Source organism: Tachyglossus aculeatus, chromosome X4 (genome assembly GCF_015852505.1).
Source record: "Tachyglossus aculeatus isolate mTacAcu1 chromosome X4, mTacAcu1.pri, whole genome shotgun sequence".
NCBI classification, from domain to species: domain Eukaryota; kingdom Metazoa; phylum Chordata; class Mammalia; order Monotremata; family Tachyglossidae; genus Tachyglossus; species Tachyglossus aculeatus.
The window spans coordinates 26,259,943-26,279,268 of NC_052098.1; the positions used below are offsets into that span (position 1 = coordinate 26,259,943).

The 19,326-nt window shown below is 40.5% G+C and overlaps 1 protein-coding gene across 4 annotated transcripts in view; it reads left to right on the forward strand.

Annotated features, from left to right (window-relative positions):
- Window positions 1-11,273, forward strand: part of CCDC171 (coiled-coil domain containing 171) — a 179,676-nt gene extending 168,403 nt beyond the window's left edge. For all 4 annotated transcript variants that reach the window (XM_038769913.1, XM_038769916.1, XM_038769917.1 and 1 more), the window contains one exon: window positions 10,718-11,273. In XM_038769913.1, coding sequence (XP_038625841.1) covers window positions 10,718-10,891 — 174 coding nt within the window. In that variant the 3' untranslated portion in view covers window positions 10,892-11,273. The remainder of the gene's footprint in view (window positions 1-10,717) is intronic.
- The last annotated feature ends 8,053 nt before the right edge of the window (window positions 11,274-19,326 follow it).

Sequence of the window (19,326 nt, forward strand, 5' to 3'; positions counted from 1 at the left end):
TTTCTATCAAAATTTTCAAAAATTTCAAGAACCACAGCCATTAAGATTATTATTAAGTGCTGTCGAGTCATTTGCGATTCCCTAGTGACTCCATGGATGTACTTTCTCCAGGATGTCCTGTCCTCTGCCATAATCCGCAACCTTTCTAACGGTTCTTCCATTATCGTTGCTGTGGTCTCTATCCAACTGCTGGTCTGCCTCATCCTCATTTTCCCTGGACTCTTCCTAGCATTAGTGTCTTCTCCAGAGAATTAGTCATCCTGATTATTTGTCCAAAATATGCCAAGTCGAGTTATTTGTGCTTGCAAAGACCATTTTGGCTTAATTTGCTCTAAAATCCATTTGTTTGTTTTTCGGGCGGTCCATGATATTTGCAAAAGCCTTCTTCAGCACCACATTTCAAAGGAATCAATGTTATTTCTATCCTGTTTTTTCCAGTGTCCAGCTTTCGGATCCATACATTGTCACTGGACACACCATGGAATTGACAGTTTGTATTTTTGTGGCAATTGTTATTATCAGCACATTTCATGACTTTTGCCAGGCTCTTCATAGCAAGTCTTCCTAACATTAACCTTCGCCACATTAATCTTAGCCACTAAGAACATGTCATGAAATTGGAAAAACTCACCCTTCAAAGCTTTTTACCTGTTTCCAATAACTTAAAGTTCATTTCTGTGGACATGAGCAAGAATTGATAAGAGCTTTTACCCTGCTTTTGCAGCTTATTGCTCTTCCTATTGTCCACTGCACCGCAGCAGTTGGAGTGGCAAAAAAAATGCAGTTAGCCCAAACTGGGCAAAATACTCTAATTAAAGCCCAGTACTAGTGGATAACACGGTTCTTAAATACAAGCCTGCTTAAGTATTTTGTGAGACCCAACACCAAAGTCTTTATTCACTGATCACCTAAAATCTGAAGTCTAAGCACAATATTTGAAGTGTTTTACTGGTTTGTATGTCTTGTTTTTAAATATGTTATATTTAATTAAACATTTTAATTTTAACTTCTTGTAGCTCCTTCAAAATTAATCCCTTCTGTTTGTCTATCAAAATTTTCAAAAATTTCACGAACCACCGCCACGAAGAGCATGTCGTGAAATTGGAAAAACTCACCCTTCAGAGCTTTTTGCCCCTTTCCAATAACTTAAAGTTCATTTCTATGGACATGAGCAAGAATTAAGAGCTTTACCCTGCTTTTGCAGCTTATTGCTCTTCCTATTGTCTACTGCACCATAGCAGTTGGAGTCGTAAACAATACAGGTAGAGCTTTAAAGCTGCACTGTTCTGCACTCTCTGTTCTTAAAGTCTGGAGTTTCCTTGGATATAATTGACACTTGTGGACAATTTTTGCTTATTTGTTGTAGTCCTTCTTCTCCCCCTAAAATATAGGCTTTATCTCAAAACCAAGACTTGAGCATTATTAAGTTTTTAGATTATTGCTGTAGTTTTGATACCTTAAATTAAGCAAAGTTGTTTCAATAATGCTTTGTAGGCCAATAGGAAGCTGTGATATTGTGGATCATTTGTAAACACTAGAAAGGGGTAGTATTACCAAAGAGACACTTATGTTCTGATGTTGCATGTGGCTAATCAAAGTATACCCTTAAATAAAATCCAGAATAAAAACAAAGTAAACCCCATTGTTGCCCAAATGAAAAAAAAAATAAATCTCCCAAATCTAGACTCTAGATATAAGCAGTTGAAATATTAGTAGCTAACATTAGGTGGTTGTTCTGATTATTCAGTATCCTCTCTGTCTCACAAGCACACAACCTTGGTGTTATCCTTGACTTTTATCTCTCATTCAACCCACATATTAGATCTTTTAGACTGTGAGCCCACTGTTGGGTAGGGACTGTCTCTATATGTTTCCAACTTGTACTTCCCAAGCGCTTAGTACAGTGCTGTGCACACAGTAAGCGCTCAATAAATATGATTGATTGATTGATCTGTCCCTTAATCCTGTCAGATTTACCTTCACAATAGCTCTAGAAGCTGCCCCTTCCTCTCCATCCAAACTGCTACCACACTGATGTGATGTGACGTGATGGTATTTGTTAAGTGCTTACTATGAGCCAGGCACTGTAGAGAGGCAGCATGGCATTCATTCATTCAATCGTATTTATTGAGTGCTTACTGTGTGCAGAGCACTGTACTAAGCACTTGGAAAGTACAATTTGGCAACAGATAGAGCAAGTTCCTACCCCAAAATGGGCTCACAGTCTAGAGGGGGGAGACAAACAACAAAACAAAAAGTAGACAGGTGTCAATACCATCAAAACAGATAAATAGAATAATAGATCTATGCATATCATTAATAAAATAGAGTAATAAATATGTACAAATATACACACGCGTAGTGGATAGAGCATGGGTCTGGGTGTCAGAAGGTCATGGGTTCTAATCCCAGCTCTGACACTTGTGTGCTGCGTGACCTTGGGCAAATCATTTCACTTCTATATGCCTCAGTTACCTCACCTGTAAAATTGGGATTGTCTTTGAGCCCCACAGGGCTCCAAACACTTATCATATCCTGCCTCCTCGCTGACCCCCCCTCTCTCCTTCCTGTTCAGTTTATACTTCACTCTGCTGACTGGATCATTTTTCTAAAATAAAAACCCCACTCACTCCATGTCTCCCCCAACTCCTCACAAACCTCCAATGGTTGCCCATTGAACAGTTCCCAAACTATAACCACATCCAACACAGGTTATCTGAAATTTTCAAGTCAATTCATATAATGCCAAATAACATGTAGATGCTTAGGATAATGAGGGAATTAATCAGCTGTATTTGAGTGTTTACTGTGAGCAGAACACTGTATTGGGAGAGTACAATATAACAGAGTTGGTAGATACATTCCCTTCCCACAATGAGCTTATAGTCTAGAGGGGGAAACAGACATTAATATAATAAATTACTGATATGTACATAATTTCTGTAGGGCTGAGGGAGGGGTGAATAAAGGGTGCAAATCCAAGCTCAAGGGTGAAGAAGGAAATGAGGGCCTAGTCAGAGAAGCCCTCTTGGAGGAGATGTGCCTTCAATAAGTCTTTGAAGGTGAGGAGAGTGATTGTCTGTCAGATATGAAGAGGGAGGACATGGGCAAGAGGTCAGAGGTGAGGTAGACAAGACTGAGGTTTAGTTAATAGGTTGGCAATAGAGGAGTGAAGTGTGAGGGCTGGGTTGTAGTAGGAAATCAGTCAGTTAAAGTAGAAGGGGGTTAGGTGATTGAATGTTTTAAAGCTGATGATAAGGAGTTTCAGTTTGATGCAGAGGAGGATGGACAACCACTGCAGGTTCTTGAGGAGTAGGGAAACATGGACTGAACAATTTTGTATGGATGGAGTGGGGAGAGAAAGGAGGCAGGGAGGTCTTCCAGGAGGCTAGTGCAGTAATGAAGGCAGGATATGATAAATTCTTGGATTAACATGGTAGCAGTTTGGATGGAGAGGAAAGGGTGGATTTTAGTGATGTTGTGAAGGTTGAACCGACAGGATTAGTGACAGTTTAAATGTGTGGGTTGAATGAGAGAGACGAGTTGAAGATTACATAGAGATTTTGGGTTTGTGAGACAGGGAGGATGGTGGTGCTCTCTACAGTGACAGAAGAGTTAGGAGTAGGACAGTGGGAAGATTGAGTTCTGTTTCGGACATGGTAAGCTTGAGGTGTCTGTGGGACAGGAGGAAATGCGAGACTGCCGAGAAGGAGAGAGATCAGGGCTGGAGATGTCGATTTGGGAATCATCTGCTTAGAGATGGTAGTTGAAGCCATGGGAGCAAATGAGTTCTCCAAGGGAGTGGGTGTGGATGGAGAATAGAAGGGGACCCAGAACTGAACCATGAGGAACACCTACAGTTAGGGGGTGAGAGGCATTCATTCATTTGTAGTCTTTGAGCATTTACTGTGTGCAGAGCACTATACTAAGTGCTTAGACGAGTACAATACAACAATAAGCAGACATATTACTTGCCCAAAATGAGTTTATAGTCTAGGGGCAAAGTAGGAGCCCACAAAAGAGACTGAGAATGAGCAGCTAAAGAGATAGGAGGAGAACCAGGAGAGGACAGTGTCAGTGAAGCCAAGGCTGGATAATGTTTCCAGGAGAGGGGGTGATTGACAGTGTTGAAGGCAGCTGAAAGGTCGACGAAGATTAGGATGGAGTAGAGACCATTGTATTTTAGCAAGAAGGAGGTCATTTGTGACCTTTGAGAGGGCAGTTTCTGTGGAGTGAAAGGGATGGAAGTTGAGTTGGAGGAGAGGAACTGGAGGCAGCTGGTGTAGACAACTTGCCCAAGAAGTTTGGAGAGGAATGGTAGGAGTGACATGGGGTGTTAATAGGAGGGAGCCATGGGGGGTCAAGGGAGGGTTTTTTTTTTAGGATGGGGAAACATGAGCATGTTTGAAAGCAGTTGGGAAAAAGCCATTGGGGAGAGAACAGTTGAAGATGGCCATCAGGGAGGGAAGAAGAGAGGGGGCAAGTACTTGATAAGATGTTTTGGATTGTGATTTTGTTAATGATAAGCTTCATGTGGCTTGCACCACGAATGGATTCAGAAGCTTTGGGTGGTGCAAGTGTTAGGTAACCCTTTTTTTTTAAGTACCTCCTCATATCCTACAAGCCTAAACTCTCTGACAAGTCCACTTATCTAATGGTTTTAATTTAGAACATATTTTCTATGAGATCAATGTTGTTCTTGAGGCTCTTATTCTTTTTCATGTCCATCTACTGTGACTTCCAGTAGAAGCACTTTCTTTTCAATCTCTGTCAGTTTTGATGGTCTGTTTTCCATTTTCCTGTAGGAAGTCATTACCTCTTATTTTTTATTTACAGCTTTATTCCCTTGGGCCTTTCTCTGAGACCTTTTGTAGAATGTAATCGTCATCAACCTGGAGGTTGGAGTTGGGCCCCAAGCGTAGCTTTGAGTCCACTCTAGTTGGGGAAAAAATGTTTAACAGAAGTGGTTTAGCTCTTGGCACATTTACGTTGTATACGCTATGGTTGAGTAGCATCCAGAAAGAAGTTTCGAGTCTAAACAAGATACAAAGAAAACAGATCATTTTTTAAAAGTCAAACTGCTGCAAAAGCATTCTGTAAGTCTGCTGAATCGGGTGTCCCATGAGGCTCCTTCTCATACCTGAAAAGCGGCTCTATTTACATCCTTCAAAGATGGTACCAGTAAAATTTTGAGTGATGGGATGAGTCAAGTTCAGTGCCATTTCAAATGCCAAGAAGAAGGAAATGAACTTTAATTCTCTTCTCCCTCTGCAAAACACCAATAAAAACTAACATAGAACTCTATACTACATTGCATAAAATCAATAAATGCTACGATTTCCTCAGTTGCACTTGAACTTTGACAAGGAGGATATGCCTTTGGAAAACAATTCTATTCTCCATTAATATTCTGAGAAAACGTAAAGGGAACATGCTGAATTCAAATTCAAATTGATGTGGGCTTTTTCCCCCATCTTTTTTCCCCCTAATTCTCCCTGTTCTGTCATATATAGCAGGGGGAGCTGCCATTGGCAAAATGGAGCTAGACTTGGCCATCAGTATTTTAATCAAATATTTGAGCTTGATTTTGATATTCAACTATTCTTACTTAGAAATAACCCTCACAGGACTGCTGAGTTTAGTCACACACACATATATGCACACACACACACACACATCATTCTTTGTATTTAATTTGTACATACTGAACACGATACATTTTATACTTGATTTTCCTAGTATACCAGAATTGAATGGTTTAATGAATGACATTGCATTGTGCTTGTATATTTTTTTCTTTGAAAAGTCATTTGTGGTTTCACTTCACCTGTTCTGTATTTGTACAAAACTAACAGGAAGGCTATGTTTCACACAGGTGTGAGAGAAGTAAAGAAGTAATGGGGAGACAGGCCCAGGCCTGAGAGTCAGAAGGACCTGGGTTCTAATCCCAGTTCCACCACTTGTCTGCTGTGTGACCTTGGGCAAGTCAGTAAACTTCTCTGTGCCTCAGTTACCTCATCTGTAAAATTGGGATTAAAACTGCGATCCCCATGTGGGACATGGACTGTGTCCAACCCCAGTACGTGGTACCATGCTGTCACATAGTAAGTGCTTAACAAACACTATTAAAAAGAGTCATGTGTGGGCAAAAGAAAATAGGATGGGATGGGGCAAACAGGTGTGTTGGGGCGAATGGAGAATTCAGATGGAGATAGAGCCTCTCCTCCCCTGACCCCTCCTTTATGTATTTAGATTCCCTAAACGTGCACATTTACATCTTCCCTCTGTTTCCACTCCTCCTCTCCACATTCACACATGCTGTATCCCATACTGAAAGAGACTGATATACTTTCCCACCCAGATGTCCTGTGCATGGGGGAGGAATAGTGGTGAAAGGAGATGGTAAGTAGAAGCAGAGTGGCTATACTGCCACCATTACTACTGGTTGACTAATCAGTCAGTGGTGTTTATTGAGCACTTACTATGCCCGTGGGAGAGTTCAGTATAAGAGAGTTCATGGTCCGTGCCCACAATGAGTCTATAGTGGGAGACAGACACTAATATAAATAAATAAAATATCCCAGGATGGCTCACCTAGTAGCTAAGTGAGGAAAATTGGCTAGCCGCTAGCTGGAACAGCTGCCAAGGCTTAAGTTGCATTTAGGTCCTGCTACTACTGCTCCTCTCTGCTGTGTAAACCTTCAGTTGCTACTCTACCTGGCTATGAACCCTCATTAAATACCATTGATTGATTGATAGCTGAGGTCGACAGACCTCCTTTTCACTTCCCACTGGGCTAAAAGGACTGTAGGAGGGATCGGGAGGCATTGTTGGTGGGGCTTTGCTCCCCGCTTCCCCATTCAATGCCAGGGCCTAGTGCTGATTTTTGTCAGGATCACATAAGGACCAAGAGGCTGATGCTATTCCCCAGCATTTGAGACCAGTCCAGCTAAACCAGTGTGGATTATTCGTCTATTCATGATGTGTGTGGTTTGACATACCATTAGTCCTATAATATCAAGGGTGCAAAAGCAAGTGGCTTACTTGAAATTTTTCTTGTACTACTTCATACATTTTTTATTGCATTTCTTTAGATATTACGGCAAATCTTTTTTGGTTTAAATATGATAGTGATTGGAATGGGCGCTCTCATTTTATACGTTTCCCAATTTTCTCCCCACTAAATTCAGTTGCTAATTTGAATGACCTTGACCTAGTTAGCTTATTTTAAGGAATACTTTTTCCACTGTTAATCTTTAAATATTTTTATTAGTTGGAATTGTGATGAATGTTGCCTAGTCGAAATATTAACAGAAGTCAACAATGTATTTTTCTCAAATGATGAATGATAAGCTTAAACTCTACCCCAGGCTTATTTTATCTTTAACCATCCTCAGCATATTCAACTGTACATTCAATTATTCAGTCTGATTAGTTTATCTGTAAATATTTTTCTGTGTGTTTCCCTGTCTCCCCCCTTAGAGTCGAAGTTTCTTGTAGATTGGGCATGTCAGGTGCTTCTTTTGTACTTTCATGTGCTTAGTACAGTGCATTAAACCCAGCAGGTGCTCGTTAAATCCCACTGCTACTACTACTATTTAATTGCTACTACTTCTAATTAAATACTTAATTGCACAGTCCAATAACCATTGTACTTGATCCATAATTTAATCTAGTCATTGTAACTACCCAAGAACTTTATGTTATTTAAAATACCTTCTAATATACCCCTTTTACAAATGAAAAACTGAAACGCTTTTCATTATGTCACACACCAAGGTTACTGAGTGATTCTGAAAGTCTGGGCTGCAGATCACTGGGGGTTCATGAGGGTCCTCCTGTTGATCGGCAGTTCAAAAAATGTTTCTCAAATGCAGTTGTTTCTTCCTGGTGTTGGCTAACTCTACTGCTGGTCTAAGTGAGAAGGCTGTTTTTTTAATGATCGATGCCCAGGGCCATGGCAAAATTATTCAGGTGAGGCTATGGCTATAAAGCAAACCAACCTTCTCACCAAAGGCAGCGGCAATTGCAACCTCAGCTATTTTGAAGCTGTGAGTCTACAGAGCTAGAAGAAGTGAAATGCCCAACCTGGGAGGGGAAAAAAGCAAGTATGTGGAGATGGTAGAGGAAGGGCAAGAGTAAAGGCACATGGGAGGAAGAAGGAGGTAAAGGGAGGAAACTGGGCTTCGAGTCTCTCCCCCAGCTGTGTCTCCTTCAGCCCTATCTGTTTCCTTCCCCTGTTTCACCTCAGCTCCTGCTCATCCATCAATCACCATGTGCAGACCACTGTATGAAGTGCTTGGGAGAGTACGATATAACAGGGTTGGTAGGAACGTTCCCTGCTCAGAACGAGCTTCCAGTGTAATGGGGGAGACAGACATTAGTGTAAATGAATAAATTACATATTTGTAAATAAGTAATGTGGGGCTGAGGGAGGGGTGCATAAAGGGTACAAATCATAGTGCAAGGGTGACACAGCTGGTCACCTTAGTCGAGGAAGGCCTTTATTCAATCTTCTCAAGCTAAACTCTAACCTGAACTGATGGAGCTCCCATTACTGGGAAAAGACATTAGGCTCTTCCCCTCCATGGAATTCCTTCCTCCCTCAAATCCACCAAAACCCATCCTACCCCATCTTCAAAGCCCTCCTAAAAAAATACCTCTTCCAAGAAGCAGTCATTGAGTAACCCTCCAAATTCCTGGTCACATCAGCACTCACATGGCTTACTTTTCTGTTCATTATTCCTATTTATGCTCTTATTCCCTTGCCTAGTATATATTTGGAAATTTATGTCTTTTTGTTGCTCCATGCTCTCCCCTCCGGCCCCTCAACCTCCATCTCCACCTTCTCCCTTCATATGAGATTATGAACACCTCAAAGGCAGGGACTGTATTTGTTTCTTTGGTTGCCATTCTCGGGCATTCTAACACAGTTATCTGCATACAATTACACTCAATGCCATTGACGGATGATGATGGGGAGGGAGTGAGGCTGAGGAGAGAGGCTATCTGTTTTTGTGATGGCAAGCAGGAGAGGTGGGATATGTGGTTCATGGGATCTTTTGTCACACCTGCGTAATCTTCAGACCAATCACAAATTGTTCTTTATAATAGTAGTAATAATAATAATGATGGTATTCGTTAGGAGCTTACTCTGTGCCAAACACTGTTCTAAACACTGGAGTAGATGTAAGTTAATCAAGTCGGACATGGTCCCTGTTCCATATGAGGCTCACAGTCTAAGGGAGAGATCAAGTATTGCATTACAGGTGAGGAAACTGAGGCACAGATAAGTAAAATGATTTGCCCAAGGTCACACAGCGGGCAGGCGATACAGCCGGGATCAGAACCTAGTTTCTCTGACTCCTGGGCCTGAGCTCTTTCCGTTAGGCCATGCTGCTTCTTTGAAGTACTCAAGCATCCAGACGGCTTTCTCTCTCCAAATGGTCAGTTTGTCAAAGCTATAATGGTTAGAGATGACATGGAAATAAAGGTCTATTAGCAAATGTTGGTTTGCTTTTGGTATGATGTTACACTGCTACCACTTCCCCAGTGAAATAATATGCAAAACTAACAAAAGAATGAAAGGTTTTGAAATACTGGACTTTTTGAGAGGATGAGCCTGAGGTCACTGGGAAGGCTGTTTCTGTGTCTTTTTTTTATTATAGTTGATCCAGCATGTTATTTCCATTTTTGCTGCCAACTTGATACCCCCATTTTCTGTTGCCAAGTTGCTTTTATTCATTGCATCCTTTATTTCATACTTTAATGTAACATTCTTTGCCCCTCAGAAAAGCACTGATCCAAATAAAAATGAAAAGAAATAATAAATTATGGTACTTATTAAGCACTTGCAATGTGCCAAACACTGGACTAACTGCTGTGGCAGATAGATAATCTGGATGGACCCAGTCCCTGTCCCTCATGCAGCTCACAGTCTAACGAGGAAGGAGGAGGGTTTAATCCCCATTTTACAGATGAGGTAACTGAGTCACAGATAACGTAAGTGACTTGCCTGAGGTCACACAGTAGACACATGGTGGAGCTGGGAGTAGAACTCAGGTCCTCTGACTCCTCTGATTGTGCTCTTTCCGTTAGGCCATGCTGCTTCTCGTATCCCACCTATATCTCACCTTGAAGAAAGTCCCACAATCCCGGTAGTAGTATACTGTTTAGGATATCACTTACACTCTCTTGTGTTGTTATCTTTATTACTGGTCAGATCAATGTTACACTGCTTGGACATTTTTCTATTATATTATGAATACAACTGCATTTTCCCAGCTATATTGTAATCAGGTAATTTCCTTTCAGAGATCTGTTTGCACGGTTTATTTCATTGCACATCAAATAGGCAGGAGTTTTTAACATGAACGGAACAGTTATTTTTTTATCCATCACCTGAATGCCTCTTCTTAAGATAGAAATTTAAAGTATATTTCACACTAAAAAAACTGTCACCTTTTAATGCTGCATTCCAAAATTGAGCAAAACACATCACAGTGCAATTGAAAGAAGTGTCAAAAATTTCCTTCCAAACTTTCTTAAAGTAATCACATTGCTCAGTATGAAGGGTGTGATACTTTTGCTTGTTAATTATTTGAAGTAAAGATGATCAATTGTTCATTTTCGAATGTTCTTATTGAAATTATGAAAACTCACTTTTGGGCAATATAATTATTTGAATTACATATGCCAATAATTTTTATTTCTCAAGGGCATGATTAGATGTTTCATGGACATCTATGAATTTGCAAGCTCCAGAACTGCTGGGTCTTCAGAAGAAACTACATCTTATCAAAACAACACTGAATCCCTGAAGTCAGAATCCCGAAAAGTTGATCACAATGAAAAGGAAAGTTTGCACTCCGTAAATCCATGCCTTATTTGAGATAATCTGCTTCAGTTACATGTATATTCAGGTCACACTTACTTCCTTGTTTTGCCATTGTCATAAATTATTGCAGTAGGTGATCAACCTGGGTGGATAAAATTATCATTAACCTGGAAAAACCCTTGGAAGAGAGAAAATTATTTGGAGAATTAAATGATCTGTATTTTGTATAAAGATGTACATTGATATGCACACAGCATTATGATTTCCTTGTGTATGACCCTACAACTGGAAGCTAAAATTGAAATTATATGTAGTTGGAGCATGTTACTGTCTACAGATGCCATGTACCCAATTGAAACAGATTGTTTTTAATAATATTTAACCAAAATGATAATTATAACTTTGTTTACTCTCTTAAGGGAAATAAACATATACATAACAGGTAACTACATGAAGATGTGTGATATGACTCATCTACCGGATTAAGAATTGGTTTAGGAATTATTTTGTGTGTAAAACTTTCCTATGATGATTTTCTTTTAGCTTTCTGAGCTAGTATAATGTTGAGAAGGATCGGCTTTGAATAAGGACCTATCTGTGCCATTTTATTATTCTGTAAGTATTTTAACTGTCATTATGAAAGCAAATAAATCTACAGTGGAAATGTAAGGCTTTAGCAATTGTTGATGATTAATTGTAATAGTCTTCCTCACCAATTTTCATTTTATGGCCATGTGAATTCGATAATTTTTAAATATCCTGGGTTTGTACAGGTGTATGTGTGTGCTTGTGCTTATCTTTTCTTTGGTTGTTCAGGACTAAAAGATCAGTAAGTAAAATAGGGTCAGCTTTGGAATAAGTAAAATAGAGGCTAGCTAGCTAGAGTGAAGTTGGCTTTTAAGCAAATGGAGTGTATTCGAGAAGCCAGTTCTGGGAATGGAGATCGTATCTATCAACTGTATCTCCCAAGCCCTTAGTTCATGCTCTGCATAAATGAAGCGTCCAGTAAATACCGTTGTTTGAATGGAGATGCGTGTTTGATTATTTCCATAAGTGCTTATGTCTAAGAAAGATTTCTACATTTGACCAGCATCATGAGAGATTAAAGAGGAAAGAAAATATTTTCCTCAGTGTTTAAATGTAAATATGCTTAGAACTCTGCTTGGCCTCTCTATGAGAATACTGAAGCTACTTGTCTTCCTTTCCTCCAGCCAATTCTCTTTTGTCTATCCAGTTATAATTGGTTTAGGTATATGTTGCTGTGAAAGTGAGAAATCCAGAATTTTTTCTCAGTCATTAGTGATTGTTTATATTCATTTTCAGTTTGGTGAAAGTGAGAAATCTAGACTTCAAGGACTAACTAGGGATTGCTGATAATCACTTCCCATAGATTGCCAGTAGTTACTAGCAAGTGTGGGAAATTGCACTTGAGTTTCTAACATAACTGAATTTTAGCGATTGTTTGAAATCACTAGCAGGCTTGGAAAAGTCTCCTGTGTTTCTTTTTTCACTTGGTATATCAGGGGGCATTTAGAATGACTGACTGCCCACTTTTGTAGTATAGGCATTGTTGTGTTGGTGTAAGCTTTGCTAGATGGTTGCTTTTCTGTATTTTTATTGTTGTATTGTATTGTTGTATTTTATTGGATACTAAAAAATGCTGTTACCAAACTTGCTGTAATGAGATTTCCTTTCACTTGGTTCAAGAAAGCTTTTAATAAACCTTCTGTTACTTTGCTTTTCAAAATGTGTGTGCTGATTGGGTGTGCCACAGCATTTTTCTTTCACATTCATTATGTGGTACTTTGGAATTTAGAATTGATTTCCCCCTAAATTCTAGGAAAACTAAGTCATGTAGAAAACTCTGGACATCAAAGAGTTATAGTAATAATAATAATAATAATAATAATAATAATGGCATTTATTAAGCGCTTACTATGTGCAAAGCACTGTTCTAAGCGCTGGGGAAGTTACAAGGCGATCAGGTTGTCCCTCAGGAGGCTCACAGTCTTAATCCCCATTTTACAGATGAGGTAACTGAGGCCCAGAGAAGTTAAGTGACTTGCCTAAAGTCACACAGCTGACAATTGGCAGAGCTGGGATTTGAACCCATGACCTCCGACTTCAAAGCCCGGGCTCTTTCCACTAAGCCACGCTGCTTCTCTAAAATGCAATCTAAAATGATAAAATGCAAGCTCCCAGAACTCCAGAGCACATATCCATTTGCATTTTGAACATTGACATTTTAAACATTCTTCAATTTAAATGAAGAACAAAACTAGTTTTTCTTGGGCCTTAGATTTTCTTGTCTTAATTTCAATGATTAGCAATAGTTTGCCATCTTGAATGGGCTTATTGTTGCTTAACCACCCTAATTATGCAAAATAAGAAGAATGACATATTCTTATCATAATTTATGATATTTGTTAAGCAATTTGTGACTGGGGAAAGGGACCAAGGATAACTGAAACAAGCTTCCTGGCCCCCAGAGAATTCATAATCTAAAAGATTGGTGGGGAGGACAGGCATACCACGAAAGAAGTGACTAGGAAAATTCAGCTAACAATAATAGACTATAATCAATCAATCAATCAATCGTATTTATTGAGCGCTTACTGTGTGCAGAGCACTGTACTAAGCACTTGGGAAGTACAAGTTGGCAACATATAGAGACGGTCCCTACCCAACAGTGGGCTCACAGTCTAAAACGGGGCTCTTGGTGGTGCAGGAAATGTGTCCGTTTATTGTTATAGTGTATTCTCCCAAATGCTTAATACGGTGCTCTTCACACCGTAAGCGCTCAGTAAATACGATTGATTGATTGACTATAGTCTATTATTGTTAGCTGAATAAATAATAAATAAGACTGACTGACTGAACAACAGAAACAAGGTCTCCTCCACCCTATGATCTCAGGTGCTGCCCTGAAGGCCCAGTGCCTCAACTTCAGCACATTTGTGTTCTCGGGTATAAAATAGCTCTAGATCCAAACAGCGCTACTTAAATATTCTCTAGATGAATATTCTGCTTGAAGAATGTTTTGCAATCTGAAAAAGTATAATTTTCTGCACAAGATGTCAGCTCAGTAGAGCTCATCTAGAGGTATGAGGATGGGGAGGAGAAATTTTACCAAAAGATTTCTCTTATGGCATAGATTGCTATTAGGTTTTGGATCCCTACTCTTCTGGGAGTGCTTCTGATGGAGATTTGTAATTGGATAATAAAAAGGTATTATCAATCATAATCACGTAGCATTGGTGCTCATTCAACGAAGGGACTGAGCAACCTGAAGGATTGAAGAAAAAAATGATTTTAAAGACTTCGAAGTCCCTTATTTTCTATTATCTTACAGGTTCTTGTTTCCTGTTCAGTAATAGAGACTAATAATGGCTGAGTTAATACTTCACTTTAAGATTTCCTGTCAGTTGTAAACTTTCTAGTAACTTTCACAGGTCTGGGTTCCATTTCTTTGATCCATTTTGCTCCTCCTCTTCCTTCAGACACATTAGCTTACAATTGCACTTGCACTTTCAGTTATGGTAACCAGTAGGCTTTGAACTGAGAGCTTTTGAGCACTGCACAGTACAGTAGAGTGTTCTCATAAGCAATTACTTTGGGGCCAGAGAACCCGCAAATTCGTTTGACAAGCATGTGACTTACTAGGCAAAATGCTCTTCCTGGCAGGGCAGGATTGCAGCAATAGCACTAATTTGCCTCAATTTTCAGGGTTTTCAAAAAGTAGACTTTTACTTTATAGCAAATTCTCTTCTGACTTGTAATTTATCAATTGAAGTTAGTATCTCAGCATGTTGATGTGTTTATTCAAATATTCAGCCTTAGTAAATGCCAAAGAAGCAGCATGACCTAGTGGATAGGGAGTCAGAAGGACCTGAGTTCTAATTCCGTCTCTGCCACTTGTCTGCTGTGTGTGACCTTGAGCAAATCACTTAACTTCTCTGTGCCTCAGTTACCTCATCTGTAAAATGGGGATTAAGACTGTGAGCCCCATCGTGGGACATGGACTGTGTCCAGCCTGATTGGCTTGTATCTACCCCAGCACTTAGTGCAGTGCCTGACACAAAGTAAGTGCTTAACAAATACCATTATTATTAATAATACTATATAACTTTGTTAATTCTGCCCCGTGATGGGCGATGGGATTAGGAACTTGGTTTAGGAATCAATAATATAGAGTACAATGTCCCCAGAGTCTGAAAGTAATGTCTAGTAGGGCTGTAAGGTTTGCTGAGGTGGGCTATTCAATGTGGGACTAATGTTCCTTTACTTCATGCATTTCAGCAGTGTTCTCCCAAGGTATGCAACAGCGCACTAAATATTCCCCTTGTTGTTGAAAAGAGTTATCACTCCTCACAAAGTGCATGACTTACCACCGGAGAGAACTGTGTACATTATCTTTTGAAGCCAGAGAAATGAGGAATGGAAAGCCCAAATCACTTTTTAGTCAGTTTGATGCGAAAATAATCCGTGAAATGAAAAAAGGCTAGGAAAAGGCAGATTTTGACTACAATTAGTGCAATAATACAAAGTAATCATAATGAGCCCAGTCCTCCCAGTTCTTAAGTTTCCTCCCTGGTAGTTCCTCGGGAATTTTGGAAGGAGCATTAACTCTTTCAGATCCCTAGGGAGCCATTTAGCAGAGGCATGTGAAACTCGTTCCTGTGGACGGACTGCTTATACAATAATGGATTTATATGTGGGCTGGGCTTTACAAAACTGCTAAATTTTAAGGCATTCTTTGTGAAGTATTTCTTGACTTTGCACATTACAGGCATACCGTAGATTACTGCCACCCTCAGTGGGTGCAACCTGGGGATACTAGCTGACCGACCCCAGAGTTCATAAACTTTGTCCTCCCATACCTCATCCAGTCATGGCACCCTTCTTCCCACCTGCCTGCTCTGAGCAGTTTTCCTGTCCCTTCCCTCCACCCCACGAACTTGGTCCTTGCCTTCCATTCCCCCCCGCTCCCATCCAACCTCCAGTATTGTTTTTTAAACTAGTGACGCATGCCACCAGTGCCGTGGGTAAGCCACGTGCTCTACCCAAACCACAAATGGCACTGTTTTCTCCCACTTTTTTATCCCTCCACCTTCCAGCCCTAGTTCCTGCCATGGGAATAAGGAGGGGGGCAGCTTCGAGTGGAAAAGGAACCATCAGCTGTTGCTGCAGGAATTGTCACTGCTGCCACTGTTGCCACCCCTGCTCTTCCCTTTCTCCTTCCTGGCTTGTAGCCCGACATCCCCACCCCAGCCCTATTGGTCAAAAACAAAGCAGGAAGGGAAAGAAACTTGTGGCAAGGGTACCACAAGTGTCACTAGTTTAAAAAAAAGATAAAAATTCAAGTATTGGAGAATGGTCAGAGGACAGATCTTGGTGTCTTGGGGTGTGTGTGTGCGTGTTGTGAGGAGAGATTGGTGGAAAACGGGAGTGGGAAGGGATCAGGATGAGAGGAGGGAGGGGCTGGGGAAGGAATTGACTTACCTTCTGTGATTGAAGTTCTAATAAAAGAATGTGCTGGAGTGTGGTGGTAGAGGGGAAGAGGAGGCAGGAGAGGAGGATGCTGTGTTCAGGGTGTAGGTGGAAAATTCAGGAAAACCCCCAGGAACAGAGGAGACAACAAGGAGGGATTTACAGTGGAATTTTTACTTACCTGCAGTACTTGGCCATCCTGTCAGGGCTGGTTTGAGAACAAAATCGAATTATATGTAAATCTATGGGGAAAAGTTCATTGGTTTAGTTTGGTTAGTATATTGCGGCAGAGCATGAATAGGATAGCAGTGCACTAAATTATCATCAGTATTTACTGAGCACTTACATTGTGGAGAACACTACACTGGATCAGTCAACCTATCTAATTAGGAGGACAGGCAGTTGCAAACTTTTTTACAGTTGGAAGGAAAGAAAGAAATGTAACTTGTCAAAAAAAAAGGATAATGGAAAGATGGATCAGTGAATAATTAAGTTCGTAAATGGCAGTGTTGATCTTTAGTTTAAAGATGACACTGCCAAAAGTAAAACTGCACCCAGGAATGTGAATGGCTTTGAGAGAATTTTGTAGCCGTGTTAGTATTTATTGAGTTCTTACTTGTTGCAATGCACTTGGGAAGTGCAAAACAAAGAAGTGAAATCTTAGAAGCTAGAATCTTAGCTCTACCACCACCTTAGATTTTCAGATTAAAAAATCTTGCACCCATTTTCAGTAGCAGAGGAATTCTTAAAATGGAAGAAGGCCTTGATAGAAAGAACCCAAAGGTGGTAGAGATGTTCAGAAGTGCTTAGCTTGTTACAAATTGCTTTAGGAAGAAATGAAGCAGATTCCTGTTCAACCTAAATTGGACAAATTTTTCATCAAAGTTTAAAAAACATTACCACTGTGAGCAGAGCAAGCTCCTAATTCTGCAGCCTTCTGCAAAGACTAATTACAACTCCTTATTTAGTAAATGGTGTGATGTTATGCTTTGAATTAATTAATAAATAAATAATAGTTTAGTTATGTTATCATTGCAGAATATTGCATTTAAAGGAATTGCATATCATTTTTTCAGACATATGGGAACAGATCCCAGTTTATAAATATAAGTCTTTGGGAAAACATACTCCATGCTATAGCATATGATTCAAGGAATATATTACAGCCCTACTATGGGATAGTCCTGTAAATTCTTAAGTGCCAGCGACTGCTGCTGCATTAATATGACTTGCACTTTTGCACATTTTCTTCAGGGAGTTCAGATCTTCTGACTCCATATCCAGTATTCTCTCCAGTGGACAGCACTTCCCAGAACGTTTTAATCCAAGTCTTCAAGGCACAGTAAAGGCATGAAAACTGGTTTATGGGCATTTTTTCTCCCCTTCCCCACCAGCCCTGCCACCCCCAATCATGTCTTGCTTCTTTTGTACCTTTCTAAGTTCTTAGAACAGTGTTTTGCTCAACTCAGAAGAGTTGAGCCATTATTGATTTAAAAAAATAATAATTTGATGACAGCCAAAAAGGCCAAATGAATGCTGGTTATTATCAAGAAGGGGCTAGAATAATGGTATTTGTTAATAATAATGGTATTTGTTCATAATAATGGTATTTGTTAAGTGCTCACTATGTGCAAAGCTCTGTTCTAAGCATTGGGGGGGAATATAAGGTGATCAGGTTGTCCCACGTGGGGCTCACGATCTTAATCCCCATTTTGCAGATGAGGGAACTGAGGCCCAGTGAAGTGACTTGCCCAAAGTCACACAGCTGACAAGTGGCAGAGCCAGGATTAGAACCCATGGCCTCTGACTCCCAAGCCCGGGCTCTTTCCACTGAGCCTTCATCTATCCATTCATTCAATAATATTTTTTTAGTGCCTACTAGGAGGATCACTCTCCTAGTCTCTCCTGTTATTTATATCAGTGGGTTGTGCTGCAATGGTCTCCCAACAACCACTGCCATGTAACATTGTTTGGGACGGTTTTTTAAAATGATCTTGAAAACATCCTTGCTGCCCTCTGGGTTTGTGTATGCCTTCCTTCATTTGCCACAGGGCAGTGGCTTGAGTATCCTGCTTGTCATAATAATAATAATGATGGCATTTGTTAAGCGCTTACTATGTGCAGAGCACTGTTCTAAGCTTTGGGGGGGATACAAGGTGATCAAGCTGTCCCACGTGGGGCTCACAGTCTTAATCCCCATTTTACAGATGACATAACTGAGGCTCAGAGAAGTGAAGTGACTTGCCCAAGGTCACACAGCAGACATGTGGCAGAGTTGGGATTCGAACCCATGACCTCTGACTCCAAAGCCCGGGCTCTTTCCACTGAGCCACGCTGCTTCTCTTGTCATCCATTCTTCTCCTAAGGCACCCCCCATCCAGTGGAACTGTGTGGCTGACAAAAATGGGAAGTCATCACTAAGTCATTTTGGGGTGTGTGCCTCAGCGCATCCATTGGGAACTTCTGCTCTAGACGAATGGTACCCCAGAGAAGCAGTGTGGCCCAGAGGATAGAGCATGGGCCTGGGAATCAGAAGGACCTGGGTTCTAATTCTGCCCCTGCCCCTTGCCTGCTATGTGACCTTGGGCAAGTCACTTTACCCCTCTGTGCCTCAGTTCCCTCATCTGTAAAGTGGAGATTAAGACTGTAAGCTCCATGAGGGACATGGACTCTATCCAATGTGAATAGCTTGTATCTTCTCCAGTGCTTAGTGCAGTGCCTGGCACATAGTGCTTTACATGTAGCATAAAAATGTAGATATTTCCCCGAACATTGCTTTCTTTATGCATATTTTATGACTCCTGTTTTTTTCCTCAGAGCTGGGCATCCAATTCCCACCTGATGGCATGGAATTGAAAATCGAATTGTACACTCATTAGCAGGATTGTCGGGAGGTTGAGAAAGAGAAGTAGAAAGAACATCCCTTTTTTGGAGAGCCTTCCAAAATATGAAAAATTCTACAGAGTTCAGGGCCTGATGGTGTTAAGCCTTGGAAAAAT